Source organism: Lichenostomus cassidix, chromosome 20 (genome assembly GCF_008360975.1).
Source record: "Lichenostomus cassidix isolate B80296 chromosome 20, HeHo_3.0, whole genome shotgun sequence".
Classification (NCBI taxonomy): Eukaryota; Metazoa; Chordata; class Aves; order Passeriformes; family Meliphagidae; genus Lichenostomus; species Lichenostomus cassidix.
This window is the reverse complement of record NC_139500.1, coordinates 14233178-14251557: the sequence shown is the minus strand read 5'-3', so window position 1 is coordinate 14251557 and position 18380 is coordinate 14233178. Positions and strand designations below refer to the sequence as shown.

Here is an 18380-nt window from a genome sequence, read left to right as displayed (position 1 = left end):
AGTTATTTACTGGTTATTTCTTTGCAAATGAACTGTCCAATACTCATTACAAGCCACGGAATACAGTCAGCAATGAAAAGGCCCCTTTCATCTACAGGAGGAACTTTCAAAATTCACAGAAAATTATTTTGCCTTTGTGTATATGCCATTGTCCTAGGTTACAACACAGATGTAGATAAGTATTCTATTACCACCAGCCATGGGCCGTTAGCTGTTATCGCCTGATAACAGACAATGGGCCATCAAGGACCCACCACATGACTCATGGACTTATCCTATTGTGGGATGCTCTGCCCAGGAGGGAGGAGCCAAGCATTCCCACCTGGATATAACCTGGCCTTGGAACTGCCTAAGTTAGCCCTGTCTTCTGGATTCCCAGAGGACAAGAGCTACCCCTGGACCTTCAGCTGGAGACCAGACCTCCCACAGGATCACCGCTTCAACTGAACTACTTCATTTGGACTGCTACCACCACCCTAACTGGGTGTCAGGTTGTATCTGTCTTTGCCTGTGCTTTTTCCTTGTATTATTTCACTTATTTTTAATTTTTCCTATTAATTTTAATCTTGACTTGTGATCTCCCACTGGTTTGTTTTCAAACCAATACAGCCATGAAACCTGTGAATACCAATACCCACAAATTTCTATTTTGTTATTTTGCTACTTCTATTTGCTATATTTGCTATTTCCGTTTAAATAACTATGGGGGTAAGCTGCTGCTTTCACTTATTTTTCACAAAACTGTCACAAAGATTAGGCTGTGTCACAAATATGAGCTGTTCTTAACGCAGAACAAGAACATCACTCTGCATCACAATGAAGGAAGAATTATGGTAATACTAGGCAGTATTTGATCAAAATATTTATGTTCACACACACATTCAGTATATAATCCTCATTTACAGCTGGCAAAGTTGATGTTTAGGGGATACACCAAAATGGCTGTTTCCACTGTGCTGAAGTGCAAGTTCTCCCTTCACTGACTACAAGTGTTTCATACATAATTGCTTCTAGGTAACTTTTTGGAAGCCTCAAACAAGAGGTTTCGAGGAACAAATACCAAGTGAAAAATAAAACAGTAGTACAATATGATATACTTTAGTGCTGTTAGTGAAACTCCTGCCCGTTAGCCTGGAATCCCCTGATTAACTTCCCCAGCCTGTTAAGGACAAGAACAGCCTAATCCTTTCTCACAGCTGCATTAGGAAATTTGATAGATTATTTGCACATGCATCAAGAATTTTGGTTCAAATGAACTAATAGCAAAAATCTATCCTTTTGAAGAAGCAGGTCACTCCAAAATAGATTCCAAAGCACAGAAAGTTTCTTGAAAACTAACAAAACACTAATATTTTTGGGCTACAGCAAATACAGCCCCACAAAACAGCATGTGTAAACCATGCTATGTCATGTCAGTTCTAACAAATGACAATATGTACCCCTTAGCCACCTCCTCTACACACTTGCTGCACACTTTTGAACTAAGATGACTTCTTTCTGACCTAAGACTGTTGATTTCCCACCAGTAAAAGCCCAAAAACAGAACACTGTCACATATCAACAATCGCACATGAATTGGAGGTTAGGATTTTTCGTTTCTCTTCAGAGAATTTTCTCCCATTTGTTGCCCAAGAGATTAGAACGATGATACTTAAGAGAGACAAAAGATGTGGCCAAGATGGGGAGGAGGGGGAAAGGGGTGCAGTTGACTGCAGTCTCTTAGCTGTGCAGTGAGCTTGGTAGCTGTGGGGGGTTCTCTTGGGAAGGGCAGAGATACCTCAAGACTTGGGTGGGGATCAGGGCTCAGCTCTCTCTCTCAGGATCGGAGGGCAAATGGTGGTGGTTTTGGTGCTGGACTGCTGCTGCCCACAGGATTCACAACTGCAGAGTTTTGTCCTTCACTTCTAAAAAAAAGTTATAATTCTTCTTATGACTAATCATTGGAAATCGTGTCACTTCTGCATTTCCTGACTTCTCAATTTGAGAACTCATAATGTTTTAATACAGACTTAGAATCACTTATCTGCCACACTACAATTCTAGAAAGACAATCTAATAATTTAAATATGACTAGACGGCCTGATAACTCACAGTTAGCATCAACAGAGAACAGATTACTTGGAACAACAAAGAGAATTTCTGAATGCTGTACCTTGATAGGTTTATTAAAATCTCCACCACAGAATGTTTGCAAGGGAACACTGAACTTCCTCCAGCATGGATTTAAGTTGTTCTTGATCACCTAAAAAAATCACATCATTTTGCTGAGAGTTAGGTCACTATATCCCTGTATTAGTCTATGTATTAAAATAACAATGAGCAGTACACTTAAATTTCCATCTTTTCTTCTTTAACAAAAATACAGAAATATCAGTTCACAGCTACAGTACTCACTGGAGACAATTATGTAACTGAACTGTATTAACATACAGAATGTTCCAAAGTCAAAATAATACCCTAAACCTGGTAGTTGAGTTTCTGGTTTGATATTATGGTCTTTAACATACAATTGTATCTCCAGCTTAGTCCATTGTAAATAACACAAAACACAGTGAGCCTTTGCTTACACACAGATTACTGGCTAAGCTGACTGTTTTCAAACACAGAGAGACTCCTGGCCAAAAGGCACAGAATGTTACTAATAGAGAAGCATGCAATATATTTCTTTTTAAAATCAGTATCTTTTTGTCCAAGTTTTGGGCTTCAATTTCCATGTACACAATCCTGGTATCTTTAATCTCCTCTGCTGAAATCTGTGCCATGGAAATTGGGGGGGGGGGGGGGCGGGGTGGGAAGTAAACAAGAAATCACAGGGTTTTGCTTATAATTTGTACATGAAAGAAACTGTAGTTATAAAAAATATGTCTCTCCTGTATACATATAGCATTTGAAGATATACTGACAGGAAACCAGAAAAGCCACTTTATACCAGACAACATATGAGAGAATTTTTTCACACAAAAGTCTTATTTACCGTAATAGTGCCCTTTCCTGCTGGCTTTCCCTGCTTTAATTCCAGCGGTCGGGTGAACACTGGACACAACCTAAGGTCAAAAGACAGATAATAAAAATACCAAGTTCGACAAAGAGCAAAGAATTATTCTTCAGGTGTGAAGTTTTCAAACTCTCATAAAAGTTCTAAAAATATTTAAATGCGTTTCCAACAGTGATAGCCATCAGTTTGTGCTCCTGAACAGTACGAAAATTATCTTCTCTCACTATCCATGAAACAGTGGCCACAAAATGACTCCAAACTTAATTTTAGCTTCCTATTTTTACTGCCTTAAACACAAGGTGCATTGCCATCACAAGTAGCCAAAAAGCTACTAAAACCAGAAAATACTATTTAGTTTATTGAGTCTTTCTTTAATAATATGAACCCAACTTTTCTTCTCCCACCTAGCTATAAAATCCCCTTCTCACGAAATGAACATAGAATCTCAAATAGTCTTATTTCCCCAGATTTACCATCTGACGGTCACTTTGTGCAAAGGATACTCCATGAGAGCCCTCCAAGCATCATGCTTCCTTACTCCCAGACTGCCTTTAGCGCTACAAGTGCCTCCTAAGTTAAGCAGTTAATTACAAACCACATGTATTTCCAACCTTTGCTTTGTGATCGACATAATGATTTTTCTAAGTACATTCAACAGTAACACAAACTAACATGTTTAACAGTTTTCAAATTTGTGTATGTTGAAGCCTTTGACAAAGCAGTTTTTCACTTCATTTTTCATAACAAAACTAACTCTTGTTGCTACTTTGTATATCACTTAATACATGTCTACACATACCTGTCCCAGTGTGCACTCGATCCCTCCCAGGTAGTCATCATCATTTAAATCAAAGGACTTGTTATCAATATCATACACGCTGAATTTCAGCTTCTGCACTTTTTCAAAGTAATAGTCCACAACCAGTTTCTTGCAGAATTCAGGATCTTGGCAGTTTTTGATCTTCTCTGTGCGATCTAGCTGCACAAACACAGGAGCAAAGCTGTTGACATGAGTTAGAAGCCCATATTCTCCCACACAGCTTTTTACCTGCAGCAGGTGAACACAGGCACCAGCAAGGACCATGCCTCCTGCTCAGTGACAAACTGAGCTGACCAATGGCTCACCAAGAAAGAAAATGGCATTGAAAAATAAACATTATTGCATGGGAAAATTCTGAAAATTAGGGGGAAAAGGCTGCTGAAACACTGTATTCTGGAGTGTGTGTGCTCTTGGGCAAGTCATATTGTAAAAGGCAAATGAGCCTCCTAATGTAACTTTGAGCAAACAAGTCAGCAATTAATGAAACCACTGAAGAACAGGACTGCTCACCAATTGTAAATCTGAATTATGTTATGTCATGCGCCTGCCAGGAAAACGTACAGGATGGAAAGGGGGAGACTCGGTGTATTTACACCCACCGGCAGTGCGTGGCCGCCAGCCGCCCTTACCTCAGCCCACCGGCCACCGCCCGCGTCCTGCAGCAGGACACAGAGGGGGTCCGACCTGGAGCCCAGGTCCCTGTCGAGGAGGCTCCGGCAGGACACGGACAGCTCCATCCGGGACACGCACGTGGCCATCTGCGGGCAGAGCACAGCGTCAGACGGCCCGGCCCCAGACCCCGTGCGCCCCCGGTGTGGCGGAGCGGAGGCACGCTCGGGCTGGGCGGGGCCGGGCCGGGTCGCGGCTACCGGCGCTCTGCGGGCCCTCCCGGCCCCGCCCCGGGCCAGGAGGGCACGGAGGAGCGCGGTGTCTCCGCGCAGCCTGGCGCCGATTGCGGCCCGCCTGCCTCGCCGCCGTCCCTCGGCTCTGAAATTCACCTATTCCTACCGGGCTCTCCCCGCTGCTCCCGCTCCCCCCCGTGAAGCCTTTCCCTCTGCCTCGGTGCGCGCTGCTGCCTCAGGTTTCTACAAAGGGCCGGGCCTGCTGTCCCCTCCCTGGGACCGCAGCTCACAGCCCCGCACAGGGACAGGGACCACCGTGCCGCCAGCGCCGCAGCCACCGCCCCGCCTCGAAGACTCGTTGCACGTGGTGAAAGTACTGCCAAAGCCCCCCATACTTCTCGCGCATAGCAGCCACACAGCCCCCGTGCTTTGCCGCGCTGGCTTCCAAAACATCCTAAAACTTCCCGCAAACAGGGGATAACCAAATTTTATTGCACATTAACCTGCAGACGCTTCTGTTTGAGGAACAGCTATAGTTCTCAAAACTGAACTAGAAGATAAGCCTTCAAGCATCAAAATATTATAGAGACTGGACAGTTTGAGGGCTCTAACAAGTGCTTTAAACGGGAATGTTTCACAGAGAAGCTCCTTCTGAGCCTGGAAAATAAGGAAATGCTTCAGCTTTCTAGTACCTGACGGCTGCCTCATACTTGCAGGGTGTATACATTTAACTCAAAGAGATGAGCTTTTATTGTACAACATTTAATCCCTTGGTCATCCCCGTCTGCAATCTACCCTGGACAAACGTTAACAATGTCACCTAATACGCCAGTGCATGGCACTTGGGTGCTCCAGTGATGGGGGCAAGACAAAACCAGCATGCAGTAAGCATTAGCAAAGCTTTTGGCAAAGAGAATCATAGGTGCAGCTTTCAACTAAGGTCATCATCATCATTCGCTTTAACACCAGCATTTCCAAGAAAACTTGTTTGTAGTCTGGTCAACTGTTCAAACTACTGGCAGGAGCCATCCATTTTCCACTCAGTCACCTTCAACCTCAAATAAGATTCACAAAGAAACCTCTTGACTTTAATAAATACATTTCTCCTAAAATTGCAAGCCACAGGTTCCAGGTTTTTTCTTTACATACACATACCATTCCACCAGACCAGCTTTCATCTCACACAGACTCACATCTGTGCATTTGTGGTTCAACAGACAACAGCAGAAATCTGACACTCACTTTGACAAGATAAGGATATTCAGTCTGGACTCTTGTGCTGACATTTTGCCTCTATTTTTCTCTATCTGCAACAGAGATTTCTGTGCTAACAGGAGGCACCTTTCCCCTCCAGTAGAGCTCAAAGGATCAAGAATAAAGTTAACCTCAAAGGAACAGCTCCCCATAAGCTTTAGCATCCCCAGTCAGCAGCGGCTCCTTTCTGGGAGGACACCATTACTGCAGATCTCAAGCTGCATGCAGAACATACTTATTCACATTACAAAGACACCAAAAAGGAAGAGTTTGAGATGACAACTGTTAAACCACACAATGAAGCCAGGAGGTGAAGGGACACAAATCCTCAAACCCAATCGCCTCTTATCTGCTACCTGAATCTCTTCTCCAGATCAGTAGCAATGAAATTATAAAAATACTCCACTGTTTCAAAAGATTTGACTTCCAGTAGCCTAATACCCAGAAGGCTGTGTCATCTGACTGTTTTAAATTTAGTAATGGCATAGGATCTCCCTTGAAATACAGCCCAGATGTTCTGCTGAACCACTGGGGACATTACAAACTACAAGGGATCCTTTCCTGCTATATCCATCAGGAGATCACAGGGCACTCACTGATGCACATAACCACCAAGACACAACAGAGCACAACCAGGCCAGCTGTTTGGAGTGGCTGAGCAGGAACTGTCCCAGCTGGCTGCACCCCCTTTCTCACCAACTCAGGGTGTAACAAGAAAGCAGGTTTAAAAACTATAGACGGAATGCTTATGAGGAAGGACAGCTCCTTAACAGACTGAGATTAAAAAACTTTTCTAACCTGAAAACACCAGTTCAAACCTCAGCCAGCAATTATTTATAGATTACTGCCTATGGATGTCCTCAAAGAGCCCATACAACCTTCTTTTCACTTCATGACTACCCCAACACACTGTATGGTGCCCTCCAGTATCAGTCCATTCCTTGAATAACAGCAGCAGAAAATCCTGATCACAGATATCCCAGCGGCAAGTGCAAGGAGTAGATGGTCTGCTAAGACACAGCACCCATTTCAGCCAAGCCTGAGGACCTGCTTAGCACCCAGGTAAGCAACTTTGCCCAGTTACCCTGCTCATGCAGTTACTGAGCAGCACAAATCTCGGGAAATCTGCCTGCATTTGAAAAGCTTAGAAAGATCAAAAGCTTAACATATTTTCATCCCCAAACACACACATATTAAAACAAAAAACCTGAATGGAAGGAAAAAATAGTGAAGTTCCTCACCAATTTGAAAAACTAGCTCCAACTTGATGTTTTAACAGGACTTCATTATGGTAATATAGCCTCAATTTTTTTCTTTTCCTCCATAAAGTAAGATTTCTGGAACTTACTTTCATTTCACATACTAAACTGCAGTGGTTGCATCTCTCTGTTAAAAAAAGTGAATAGTTTTTATGAAATATATCAGCTGATTTTCATCTCCATTTCTCTTCATAAAGTCCCAGTTCCTTTCCTCCGAGAAAAGTGGCAGTCCCGAGTTTTCAAAATGCCAGCAATCAGTGCTTGGACTTAGAACCACCCCCCACCTAATACAATCCTGGCCCCATTCCTCTTTAAGCAGGAGCCTATGATGCTTTCTCTGTTTTGCACTTCCACACAATACTGCAACATCATCTTGGCATTTCATTACTCCAAGCTGTCCAGCTGGCACATGCCAGCTCACTGCAACGGGCAAGCACTACGGCATCACACATTGCTGACACTGTTAGAGCAGTAACACTTCACCACTTACCAGTGCTGTGCAATGGACACACAACGGGAAAAATATCTTCTAGTGGTTACTAAGCTCAAACAGCGCATGAAGGCTCTGATCTCAGGCTACGCATACAGTTTGGTGCAATTAAACTGAAAGAACTTGGGGGTTTATTATTTTTATTAACAGCCTTCCTTTTTTCCTCAGCATGCATTCAAGAACACCAATTGTATTCAGCTTGCAGACTGGAATCAACATTTCAAAACCACGTTTGATGTTGTTTCACTGAGTTTTCATAGAGCATACTTATTTGTATCCATTCACGTTGTTTCACTGAGTTTTCATAGAACATACTTATTTGTATCCATTCACATTGTTTCACTGAGTTTTCATAGAACATACTTATTTGTATCCATTCACATTGTTTCACTGAGTTTTCATAGAACATACTTATTTGTATCCATTCTTACACACAAAATAAACTTAGATTTTAGACTTGCAACAGTATTTATAATGACAGAATATTATGTACATTTGTTGCAACACTCAAATTTTTCCAACAGTTTTAGAAATTCTAAAATGCATTGTTTTCCTATTTTCCCCCTCACAACAACCCTTGATAACTAATATTGATGTCTACTACTTGAACCTTCTGGTTTACAGAAGACAGTAGGTATTTCCAAAGCAAAACCAGCAGCTAAACCAAACTACTTTCCACAAAGTTATCACATTTCATTTATAAAGGATTTATTATACATTGATCCTGATCTGCCTACAATAATGACAGTTTAACAAGCTCCAACTGCCACTAGTACATTAAAGTACAGCATGGTCTGGAAGTCACAAAACTAATCTAGCCACAGAAATTCAGATTGCCAAGTGAAAATGAACTCCAAAAGTGGTAATAAATTCAAACTCCCTTTAAAATACAGAAAACAGAGCTACTGGTACATCCCATCATAGTGGTTTCAAATGAAAAAGCAATGTAAGCAAGACACCAGGTAAGTGCTGTTACTTGAAATAGCCTGTAAAACACAGCTGAGATTGTGTTACACCCCCATGATCAACAATTATATGGACAAAAGCCACCACATCTGATCCAGTGCTCCCACAGCCTGGGATCTTACTGGTGAGAGGCATCACCTGTGAAGTTTCATCTTGAGCCAAATTCTGTACATTCCTTCCAGCGAAGGGTTTCCAAAACAGCTTCAGATCCATCAGATCTCTATTTTTTGCTATCATTTATGTATTGCACATGATATAACACCACATTCTGAAGAAAAAATAATACATCACCCATGTTATCCCTACAAACACTAGAGCAAAATACTGTGGATAGAAATCTGCAAGACCTCAAGCACATACTCCAGAGAAGTCTTTCACTGCCCAACCAGCTGTCATTCCCACTTATTCAAGTAAAACACAGAATGGCTCCATACTAGGTACACTTTAAGAAGTGCTCAGACAACCAAACTGAGGTCCAGTTAAAAAAAAAAAAAATCAAAATAATTTTTACTATGCATACCACCTTTTCCCTGTAAAGATTATAATAAACTCCAATAGCTGTACAATACATATGAAAAGATAAATCTCAGCTTTTTAACAGAGCTCTTCTACACTGAAATGAAGCACATCAGTAAAGAAATTGGTCCTAAACAATCAAACCAAGGGCAAAAAAAAAAAAAAAAAGGCTGCATTCTAGGAAAATCACACAGGACATCTATGCTACACATTCAGAAAAATAAGCAAGCACCTGCTACTTTCTGGGGTTCCATATAAGCATTTAAGAACTTCCAAACTTTTTCACATTTCTGCAGAAAAAGCAACTTCTTTCCACACAGAACACTTTCCAACATAAAGAAAATCAACATATAGACAAATCTAATATTAAATTCATTATTCTTCTAGTGATTCAGCTTAACTAAAGCTTAAAGCAAGTCAGATGTAAGAGAAGAAAGCACTGTACACTTATGGTTGAAGAAAACTCCAAACCAAGAGTGATTAAAGGTTTTAGATGTCCCAGTTCAGAGCTTTGGAAGGTCTTGCATTCCCCCAAAATGCCACATTATGGGTGCCTGAAGCACAAATAAACTCATTATCCCTCTTGTATGAATGCCACCATTTAGCCAACTAAGGATCAAGCGCTGGGCACCCTAAGGTGAGAATTACTGAATCACACTGAATCACTCTTTAGTCTGGGAGGATGAGATGAAAACAGCAAGCACTGGGCGAGAGAGGTATTGTGATCACCCCAGCATGGCAGCTCACAGAACCCACAATTACCCAGAGGACAAGAAAAATCTACTAACTCCATGGCGTCAAACACCATCAGCAGTATTTTTAGCAGTGCCAGGAGGTGGCATCTTGTGGAGAGAAAATGATAGCACTATCACTGAATACGGCCTGGTGGGTCAGCCTGGTTTTGCTGCTTCACATAAAATGAAATATAAGCGAGGATTCAGCACAAGAAAACCTCCAGTTTTTTTCATATTTGATCACACTAATATATTCTCATCAACTACATAACACTGTACAGAATACCAACCAGCTCTATTTCAGTGTACACCAAATATTAGTTATTAATTTAACACCTCATTTAATGCAAATTTGAGGCTTTAATGCATGTGCTACAGGACAGCTGATTTCCCAAGAATTTACTCTGTACTGGACTGGCCATAGCTCCTGCCTTATATTCTGCTTACAAACCCAGCACAAATGTCAGCAATTGTGCCAGCAGGATGTCCCTACTTCAATTTTCATCATCTTGGCCTTATGCTATCTAACAAAACAAGAAATTAACCCAATACATGCAAAGGAGCATGTCTGTTAACTAATCTTGAATTTACCAAAAACCTGTCCCCTCCCTCATGTCTCTTGCTTAGTTTAATCCCACATGTTCCAATTACCACTTTCTTCAAAACTCCTCTCTTTTCCTGCTGTGATCCCAAAATATGCAGACCAACAGAAGCAATGTTTTCTCTCAATATTAGTTCCATTTTGAGGGGGCAGCCTGTTGCATTTTGGATTTTGAGATTACAAAGCTGATCCTAGTGCTGAGGTCAGGATCACTTTCTGAATATACTATCCAATTAAAAATTATAATTTGATCCTTCTTTCCTGAACGCCATAAGACTCTAAAAGAAATCATATAGCTAGGTTTGTATCACTAGATGCACTAAAATGCATCTTTATTTTAAACTGTTAAGAAAGTCTAATGAGAAGGACCATAGTCCACAAATTATTAGTCAATAAAGGCCTTTTCCAGCACACCAGCTCTTCCATGGGCCACAGAGCCTCATCCCACAGCCCTAGATGTTCCACAGAAAATATAAATGGCTGAAATTTTTTCTACTATTTCATTATTTCTGATGGTATGCAGTGGGGATGCGAGTGGGTTAAGATCAGTATGGGCAGGGAATAAATCACTCTTCTCCATACTGCATTCCAAGCTGTCACCATACATACGAGGGGTTAATTTGCTACTACAAATTTGACATATAACCTGAAACAAAAAGGCATCTCCTAACTGTTACAAAAGAAAGAGAATAGTGAATACTATTAAGAGCAACTTTCTAAACAAACCACTATGTCAGCTTGATTCAGTCCTGGTAAAGAGTTCCCATGGTTCCTCAGTCAGCCTTAATTCCAGGACGAGAGCTCCCAAGGACATACACGTTTTCCTCTAGGGTGAAATGGAGGCTGTGCTGATGCTGAAACTCAGCCATGACCAACGGTCAGAGCCCCAGCCCAGCCCCTGTGCTCAAAACTGGACTGCAGGCCTCAAACACTTTATTGACCACTGCACACCTATGGGCCTGCTGAACACAGAGGAAGGTACAACCTGGCTCTACTAAGTCGTCTCCACATGAACCCTGAAGCTCCAGTATCACCACGGAGAAAGGCGGGGGCGGGGGGGGGTGGCGGTGGGGGCGGTGTCCAAAGTCAGCCAATGTTACAAGCTCTTACAACCCAACCTCAGAGAAACTCCTGGAAACTGACCGAGGAGGCAAAGCTCCCATTTATAATAACAAAAATAACAAGCTTAGAACAGTTAGAAAAAAACCAAAACCTGGAAGCTGAAACAAAACACAACAATCACAAGCGGGATGCTAATTTCCAGTTAAAAATGCAAACAACTTCAATCAGTTAATCTTCTTTACTGCAGCTTCCCCTCACCCAAGAAACAAAAGCCAAGTCCCAACTATGGGGAAAAAGCACTTTCTGTGAATTCACCTTTACACCTGTACAATTTTCACTGTTTGTACAGTGATTGTACACCAATCAATGATAACACTGATTGTACACCATCAATATACCCCTTAAACATAACCAATAAACTCAAAGAAATGCCTGTGCATGCCTTCACTACAGATATATTCTCCACTTTTCTGAGAAATAAATTTAAAAACCGATCAGTCAAAATTGAAACTATTTCAAATATTTGGAACATATTAAATTATAAAAAATTTCAAATGAACACCTGGACTTAAGCAAAACCTATTACTAAGTCAACATCTTCATGCAAAGAAAACATGTTGCAAAGTTCTTCATAGCATTTAATAGCAGAATATCAAAACCCATTTTTCCTTGAAAAACTTAACAACGCAGGCTAGGGCTCTAGATTCAATCACTGGACTTAAGCTACCATAGTAATGGCAATCCTAAAAAGTGCTCACTGACTCCTCCCACCAAGTAAGCTTTTTTCCCATTCCTTTCATATTTATTCAGCTGCTTTTTCTTTCCCCTCACCATGATTTTCAAGTATTTACTACTGAAACCTAAAGAGCAACTTAATTGAAAAACAGACTTAACAGCTCAACCACACAGGCCTTTTTAACAACCCCGAACATGTACTTTGCATTGCAAATCATCTTTCCCTTTCTCCAGCAAGGTCTTGTTCTTTCCCTTAAAACTCCAGCTATTTCCACTTCAGGCCTAAGCATTCTGTCCCATTCCTCAAGTAAATGCAGCTGGCTGACACTCAATCTTCCACTTTTCAGTCCAAACTCCTTAAGCTGAGATCAAAGACTAAACAATGTTCCTCTTCAAAGGCTACACAATATTCCTCTTTGGTTTTTCAACTACACTGCAATTCCACCAGCAAGTAGCTCCACACACCACTTCTCATTTACACACACCTATGAGTCTTGAGGTGATTCCTCAGCATTCTTTCTGCCTATCCCTTTCAAAACCTCTACCCTTCCCAAATGCTGGAAATCTAAACTATCCTGTAGTTATATTACATTGATATAATCTTACCCATTCCTCCACAACTAGGCATGGTTATTATGCAACTGACTTTAAGGCAGAAACTCAGTAAGTCCATCTATCTAGACTAGTCCATACTATGTGAACAGCATGACTTTAAAAGTAAGACTTTAAATACAAATACGCCAGCAACACATTTTACTGATCTTAGCCATTTTATCAAATTTATATGAAGAATTTTGGTGGCTTCATAGTACCAACAGCCACTTAGTCAATGAAAAGCTTGTCATACCTTTTTATTTCACTTGCTGAATCATCACCAAAAAAGGCTGAAATACTCCAAAGGAATTCTTTAGACTATTCTCAATTGTCCTGCAATTATTACTGCACAGTGACAATGCTTGTCTAAAAAATTAGTAAGGACATAAAGCAGAAGCAACCTTTCAATTTTTCACACTTTAAGAACCATGTTACCTCTTCACATTATGTAAGTCAGGCTTTCTTCTTTATGGGCTTTAATCTCAAATTTAGCTCATGAAATGATCCAGAAAAAACCCCAAACCTTAATATTGGTTCTGCAGTACTCCCAGGAAATTGATTCCTTTGATTTATTCACTGCAAGTTCAGCCTCATTGCCAACACTGTCTTTCAGTTCTTTCTGCTTTTGAGTGTATGCTTCCTTTTAAGAGAGATTCACACTCTCATACTACTTTTCTGCCACTAATTATTATTATCTATAGTATGAACATCTTAACTTCTCCATCCTAATCTGTTGCAAAATAATGACACTTCAAAACAGAAAAACCTAAAAAATCCCACCACCACAAAAGTCTGACATTAAGGAAGTTGACTAAAGGGAAGGATATGGCAACGGCTTTTGAAAGTTGCTTTTTCTTTCCCCCATCCAGACTAACAAAAGAACAATTTAAAGGCCACAAACACCTAACAGACCTCATGTTCCCTTTCTGTTCTGTTCCAGATTTAACTTCTCTTGCCAGTGCACCTCACAAAAGCACAAACCCATTACAACAGTGGATTTGAGCCATTCCATTTGTCTCAGAGACAAGTGGGCCAAAATGATCACAGTCTTCCTGTATTAAGGGAGAAGAGATTCCACAAATGCAGGCAGAGAGCTATTTCCTCAAGTGCTCTTCCATGTCTGCTATCCACAGTACATGCACTGTAACAGTTTCCAATATATACCCTGAAGAAGTGTGTTGTCATTAGGTTTGAATTTGCTACGAAGGTGTTCCACACCCTTGAGAAAACACATCTCTGCAAGGCAAGTGCCTGGAAATCCCTCAACTCCCACCAGGGACCCTCTTTGTGTTCGCAAAGTGAAATGAACAGTTTCAACAAACTTTTAAAAAACATGACCAAACTGAGGCATGACCAAACAGAATTCTCCAAGCAAAAACCTCTCTGATGAAAAACCTAGAGTAAATTTAACAGCTGTAAAAGAATGAAATAAAATACATTTGCCCTAAGCAGAGAGATTCACAGTTACTGCCGTTAGGTGTAACCTGTAAACTTGTGTTACAAACTGCAGAGCACTACCTGCCTGAACCAGGCAGCAGCCAGGACAAACATCAGACTGACTCGGCACCATAGTAATTTGTCCATCACAGATTCTTCACCAGCAGAGCTTTCATGTGAACCTAGTGCAGAAGCAGGGGGATTTGGAAAGCACAAAAAGATTAAAACAGCATCTGCGAGCTGCCCAAAAAAATTTAAAAACCAGGTTCTTCCTACCTAAACTATTTCTTCAAGCCTAAACAAGACAGAGAAGAAGGTTGTAATACTGCATCACTGCACCATGGCTGGCACAGAACTAGTTACAGGGATTTCCTCTCACCTTTCATATTAATAAAATTCAGTGATCCTATGGTTATATTCATTCCAGTCACTGCACTGAAATAGCTGGTATTTTATAGAAATACATTACCTGCTGACTAATTAGGACTCATAGTATATTCACTTATTATTTAGTTTCAAACTAAGAATTTTAGGTTTCAGAAAACTTACTATTGTTTCTGCTTGAAACTATTTTTACAGATCCAACTAACGACAAAATTTAATACAAGAAGTAACACAAGCTATCACACAGAAGGAAAAGACTGCAAAGTCTTCTGCTCCTGGGGCCCTAAAGTAGCCAAATACTACCTACTCATTCAAAGTAGTAGCATAATATAGTGCTTGTGCTGCAAGGAAAAAATGCCATTTAGATTACTGTCTTAACAAACCCAAAGGGAGGGCTAGGTGTCCAGATGATAAGAACAGGCCTTCAAAAAAACCAGGACATTTGTGGAGTAGGTCCTGGTGTTGTGTATGTAATTTTCCACATATACTTGAAGGGCATTTTTTAAGAGATGCATCCAGTTAAAATGCCTTTCATATACACATTGACTTAAGTGGTAACAACTACAGTTGTCTTTAAAAAGCTTTAAAAAGACTCACCATCAAAAACTATTCCAGTTTACAATCTAAGAAAACACAAGACTGTGCAGAGCTCAAGTTTAACTGTTTAACAGCAACTCATTTAGATCAATTACCTATCTCATACATTGTATCAATAGCAACTGAATTTACATTTCAGATCAGTTTAAGAATCAATATAAGCATTTAGTCACTGATTTATTGTGCTCTTTTTCACACTAACCCAGTGCTGAAGTTTCTGAAGCCACAAACATTCTCCATTAAATTAGGGCAGCGCTTGGTTGTTCTCCCTGTAGCTAAAGCATGGAAGTTTAGCCTCAGCCTTTTAATTTCCCCCCTAATGTCCCTTCTCTGATGATAATGTTGATGTCCCCTTAAAGTGAGGATGAAAACATTCTGCCACTAGCATACTGGTTACTGGGAGACAAGCTATCACCACTCGGCACACATGTCCGTATTTGAAGAGGGTTTAAAGTGCTATTAAAAGCACTCTTATCTATTCATGTAAGACAGGACCTGCAAAACAGAAGACTGGCTCTGCAGCAATGCTGGCACGTAGTGGGGGAACCCTAGGCAGATGAATTTGTATATTAAATAACTCTGACTCCCCTCCTTAAGGAACACGGTTTCTCATACATTCAGTCAGTGAACTGCCAGTGTCTAATTTTACTTTAATTAGCCTCTTGACTTTATAGCTGGTTGCACTAGTACTGCTCAAGCACACACGATTTATAAATTCTAGTGAAATTGTATTAGAAATATTTGGCTAATAATGAAAAGTATTGGCAACCATAATTTTCACTTTAAAGCTGAGCTTCCTGTTCAAACAAGCAAGGGCTTTCCACATTTGATGTGCATCCTCCCATCAAAACAAGTAGCAATACTTTGGTTATACTGCTGAAAACAAGGAAGTTTCATAAAAAGCTCACTGAAAAGCACATTGTGGCAAATGCCACCACAGCAAGGTCACTAAACAAATGGGTGCTACACAGAGGTTTCAAATTTACTGACAGAGATCCTATGAATTTCATCATAAAAGGCACTCCACCAAAATGATCTAAAAAGGAACTCTTGAAGTAGTTTATTTTATTGCTATTTTCCTCCCCATATCTGCCTAAGTGACTAGAAAGCATTTCTAAGCTTCCTACTGTCACAGAATGCAATGCTACATCCACGTATTCACATCCAATAGAAAATAGTCGTCATAGAACTATTTGTTCCAAAGTCTGAAATTGCTAGCTGGAAGTTCCACCTGCCTTCAGATGGTCAGACATCAGAGCCATATAATCCAACCAATTCCTTGTTTAACAATACTATAACTACAGTACAAAGAGTCACCAGCCCCCAAAAAGCTAGCCTATGCCAGAGAGAGTTTTAGGCAGGATTAATTACAATCTTCTCTGTGCAAGCCTTACTTTTTGGTTTTAAACTTTACAGGGAAATTACACTCCTGCATACTGTGCACAGTAAGGGCAATCCCCGCTCCAGCCCCCGAAGTCTTTCCTGGCAGTAATCTATGATCAACCAGGTCTAATTCACTGGTGATTCATAGCAAAAGAACTCAAAAGTTGAGGAAAAAAAATGAAACTGGTGTGAGAACATCAAATACAGAGTTTACAAATTGATTTTGTGGAATTCAGTCTCTCTCTAAAAGAAAACATGTTCTCTGCTTCTGAAAGCTTACTTCAATGTATTCAGGAAGCAACTAGTAGGACCGTTTGAATTTCAGGCTGTACACCTGAGAACACACAAGAAAGATAGCCACAAAGGAGTAAGCTTTGCCTCTGCAGAAGCAGTAAAGGAACTCAGGTCAGAACTCATCTGGCTGCTTCTCTCTGAAGCTGCCATGCTGTCACCACACAAACCCAAAATGGTAACAAAGGAAGCTGCATAGAAGTGAGTGCCATCAAGTGAAAGAAGTCACAGCCAAAAAATCTGACACTCATGTTCAATCTGGAGCTACAGAAAAGGAAGACTTTTAGGCCTGCTTTTCTTCCAGATGGTTTATAGCTAGGAGTGAAAAGCATCCAGGTCCAGGCAGGTGGGAAACAGTCTCTGCACAAACAACACCCAAACATTCCACATAGTAACAAAGCTCCAAGGAAATTACCAATAATATAATCTGTATAGAAAACAAGCCACAGTTGGACGTACCTGATCACGAGACATGGAACGAGCAGTGGATTTCAGTACACAGCCACAAATCAATGTGCGTACTACCAAACAACAGGTTTTCATTCCATGGAAAAGCCAAACTGTGGAAAAAACAAATCTTTGAACCGCAATCACATTCTCACTGCCAAAAGCAGATAGGAAGAGAACACTTTGAGGTTACTCTTCCTGCAGGAGCATTAAACAGCTTCCTTTCCTCTGTACAGAAGCTCTAGCTCAGTTTTCCCAAAGCCATGAAAAAAAAATACAGCCACAGAAAAGTGAAGAGCATCAGCAAACCTGGGAAAGAGCAAAGACGAGCAAATGTGTTTGGCAACTCTGCTTCCAGGCCAAACCAGAGTTTATGAAAAAACCTTACAGCAACAGAATTTACCATCTCATTTTCTTTTCAAAGACATGCACATCTAAAGCAACAAATTGACATAAACCTAATTTGTGTATTTCTCTAAGCTCAAACTAAATATTTCCTAATATGTCCCATTTCAAAACTTCTTCTTTCCAACCAATTAGCAAATACAGCAATTAGTTTTCTTGCACTAGAGCCCATATTGAACAGGAATTGCAATCCTTTCAGGGTCTAATTCAAGTATCTGAACAATCAACCTAAACCAACTGCCCTCAAAGAGTGGTCCACTGGCCAACCAGAGGTTTTAAATGGTCCATAACACATAGTAGTTTCAGTTTTGCAGATCAGAAGGCCAGCACAGTTCAGTGCTGCTGAACAACCTGCTGAGGGCCAACAGCACTTGCTACAGGAAGCAGCAACTTTGGAACCACCACAGCAGAAGACTGACGAGAAACAAAATAAACTGCATTCTTTTTTTAGATTTAATGCACCCCTGGTGTGCCTAGAAACTGAAAATAGACTTTTTTGTAGAATCTACAGTCTTTAGTGCTCCAAAATACTCTCAGCTAAACAAGCTGCTGATTTCACAGAGCATGG

At 40.7% G+C, this 18380-nt stretch overlaps 1 protein-coding gene across 1 annotated transcript in view; it reads right to left on the bottom strand.

Annotated features, from left to right (window-relative positions):
• Positions 1-17442, bottom strand: part of CPNE1 (copine 1) — a 37077-nt gene extending 19635 nt beyond the window's left edge. The window contains 6 exon segments of the mRNA XM_085079637.1: positions 2148-2242; positions 2526-2753; positions 2975-3044; positions 3781-3974; positions 4445-4573; positions 17420-17442. Of these exon segments, the coding sequence (XP_084935763.1) occupies positions 2148-2242; positions 2526-2753; positions 2975-3044; positions 3781-3974; positions 4445-4573; positions 17420-17434 (731 nt within the window). The 5' untranslated portion in view covers positions 17435-17442.
• Positions 17443-18380: the final 938 nt, after the last annotated feature.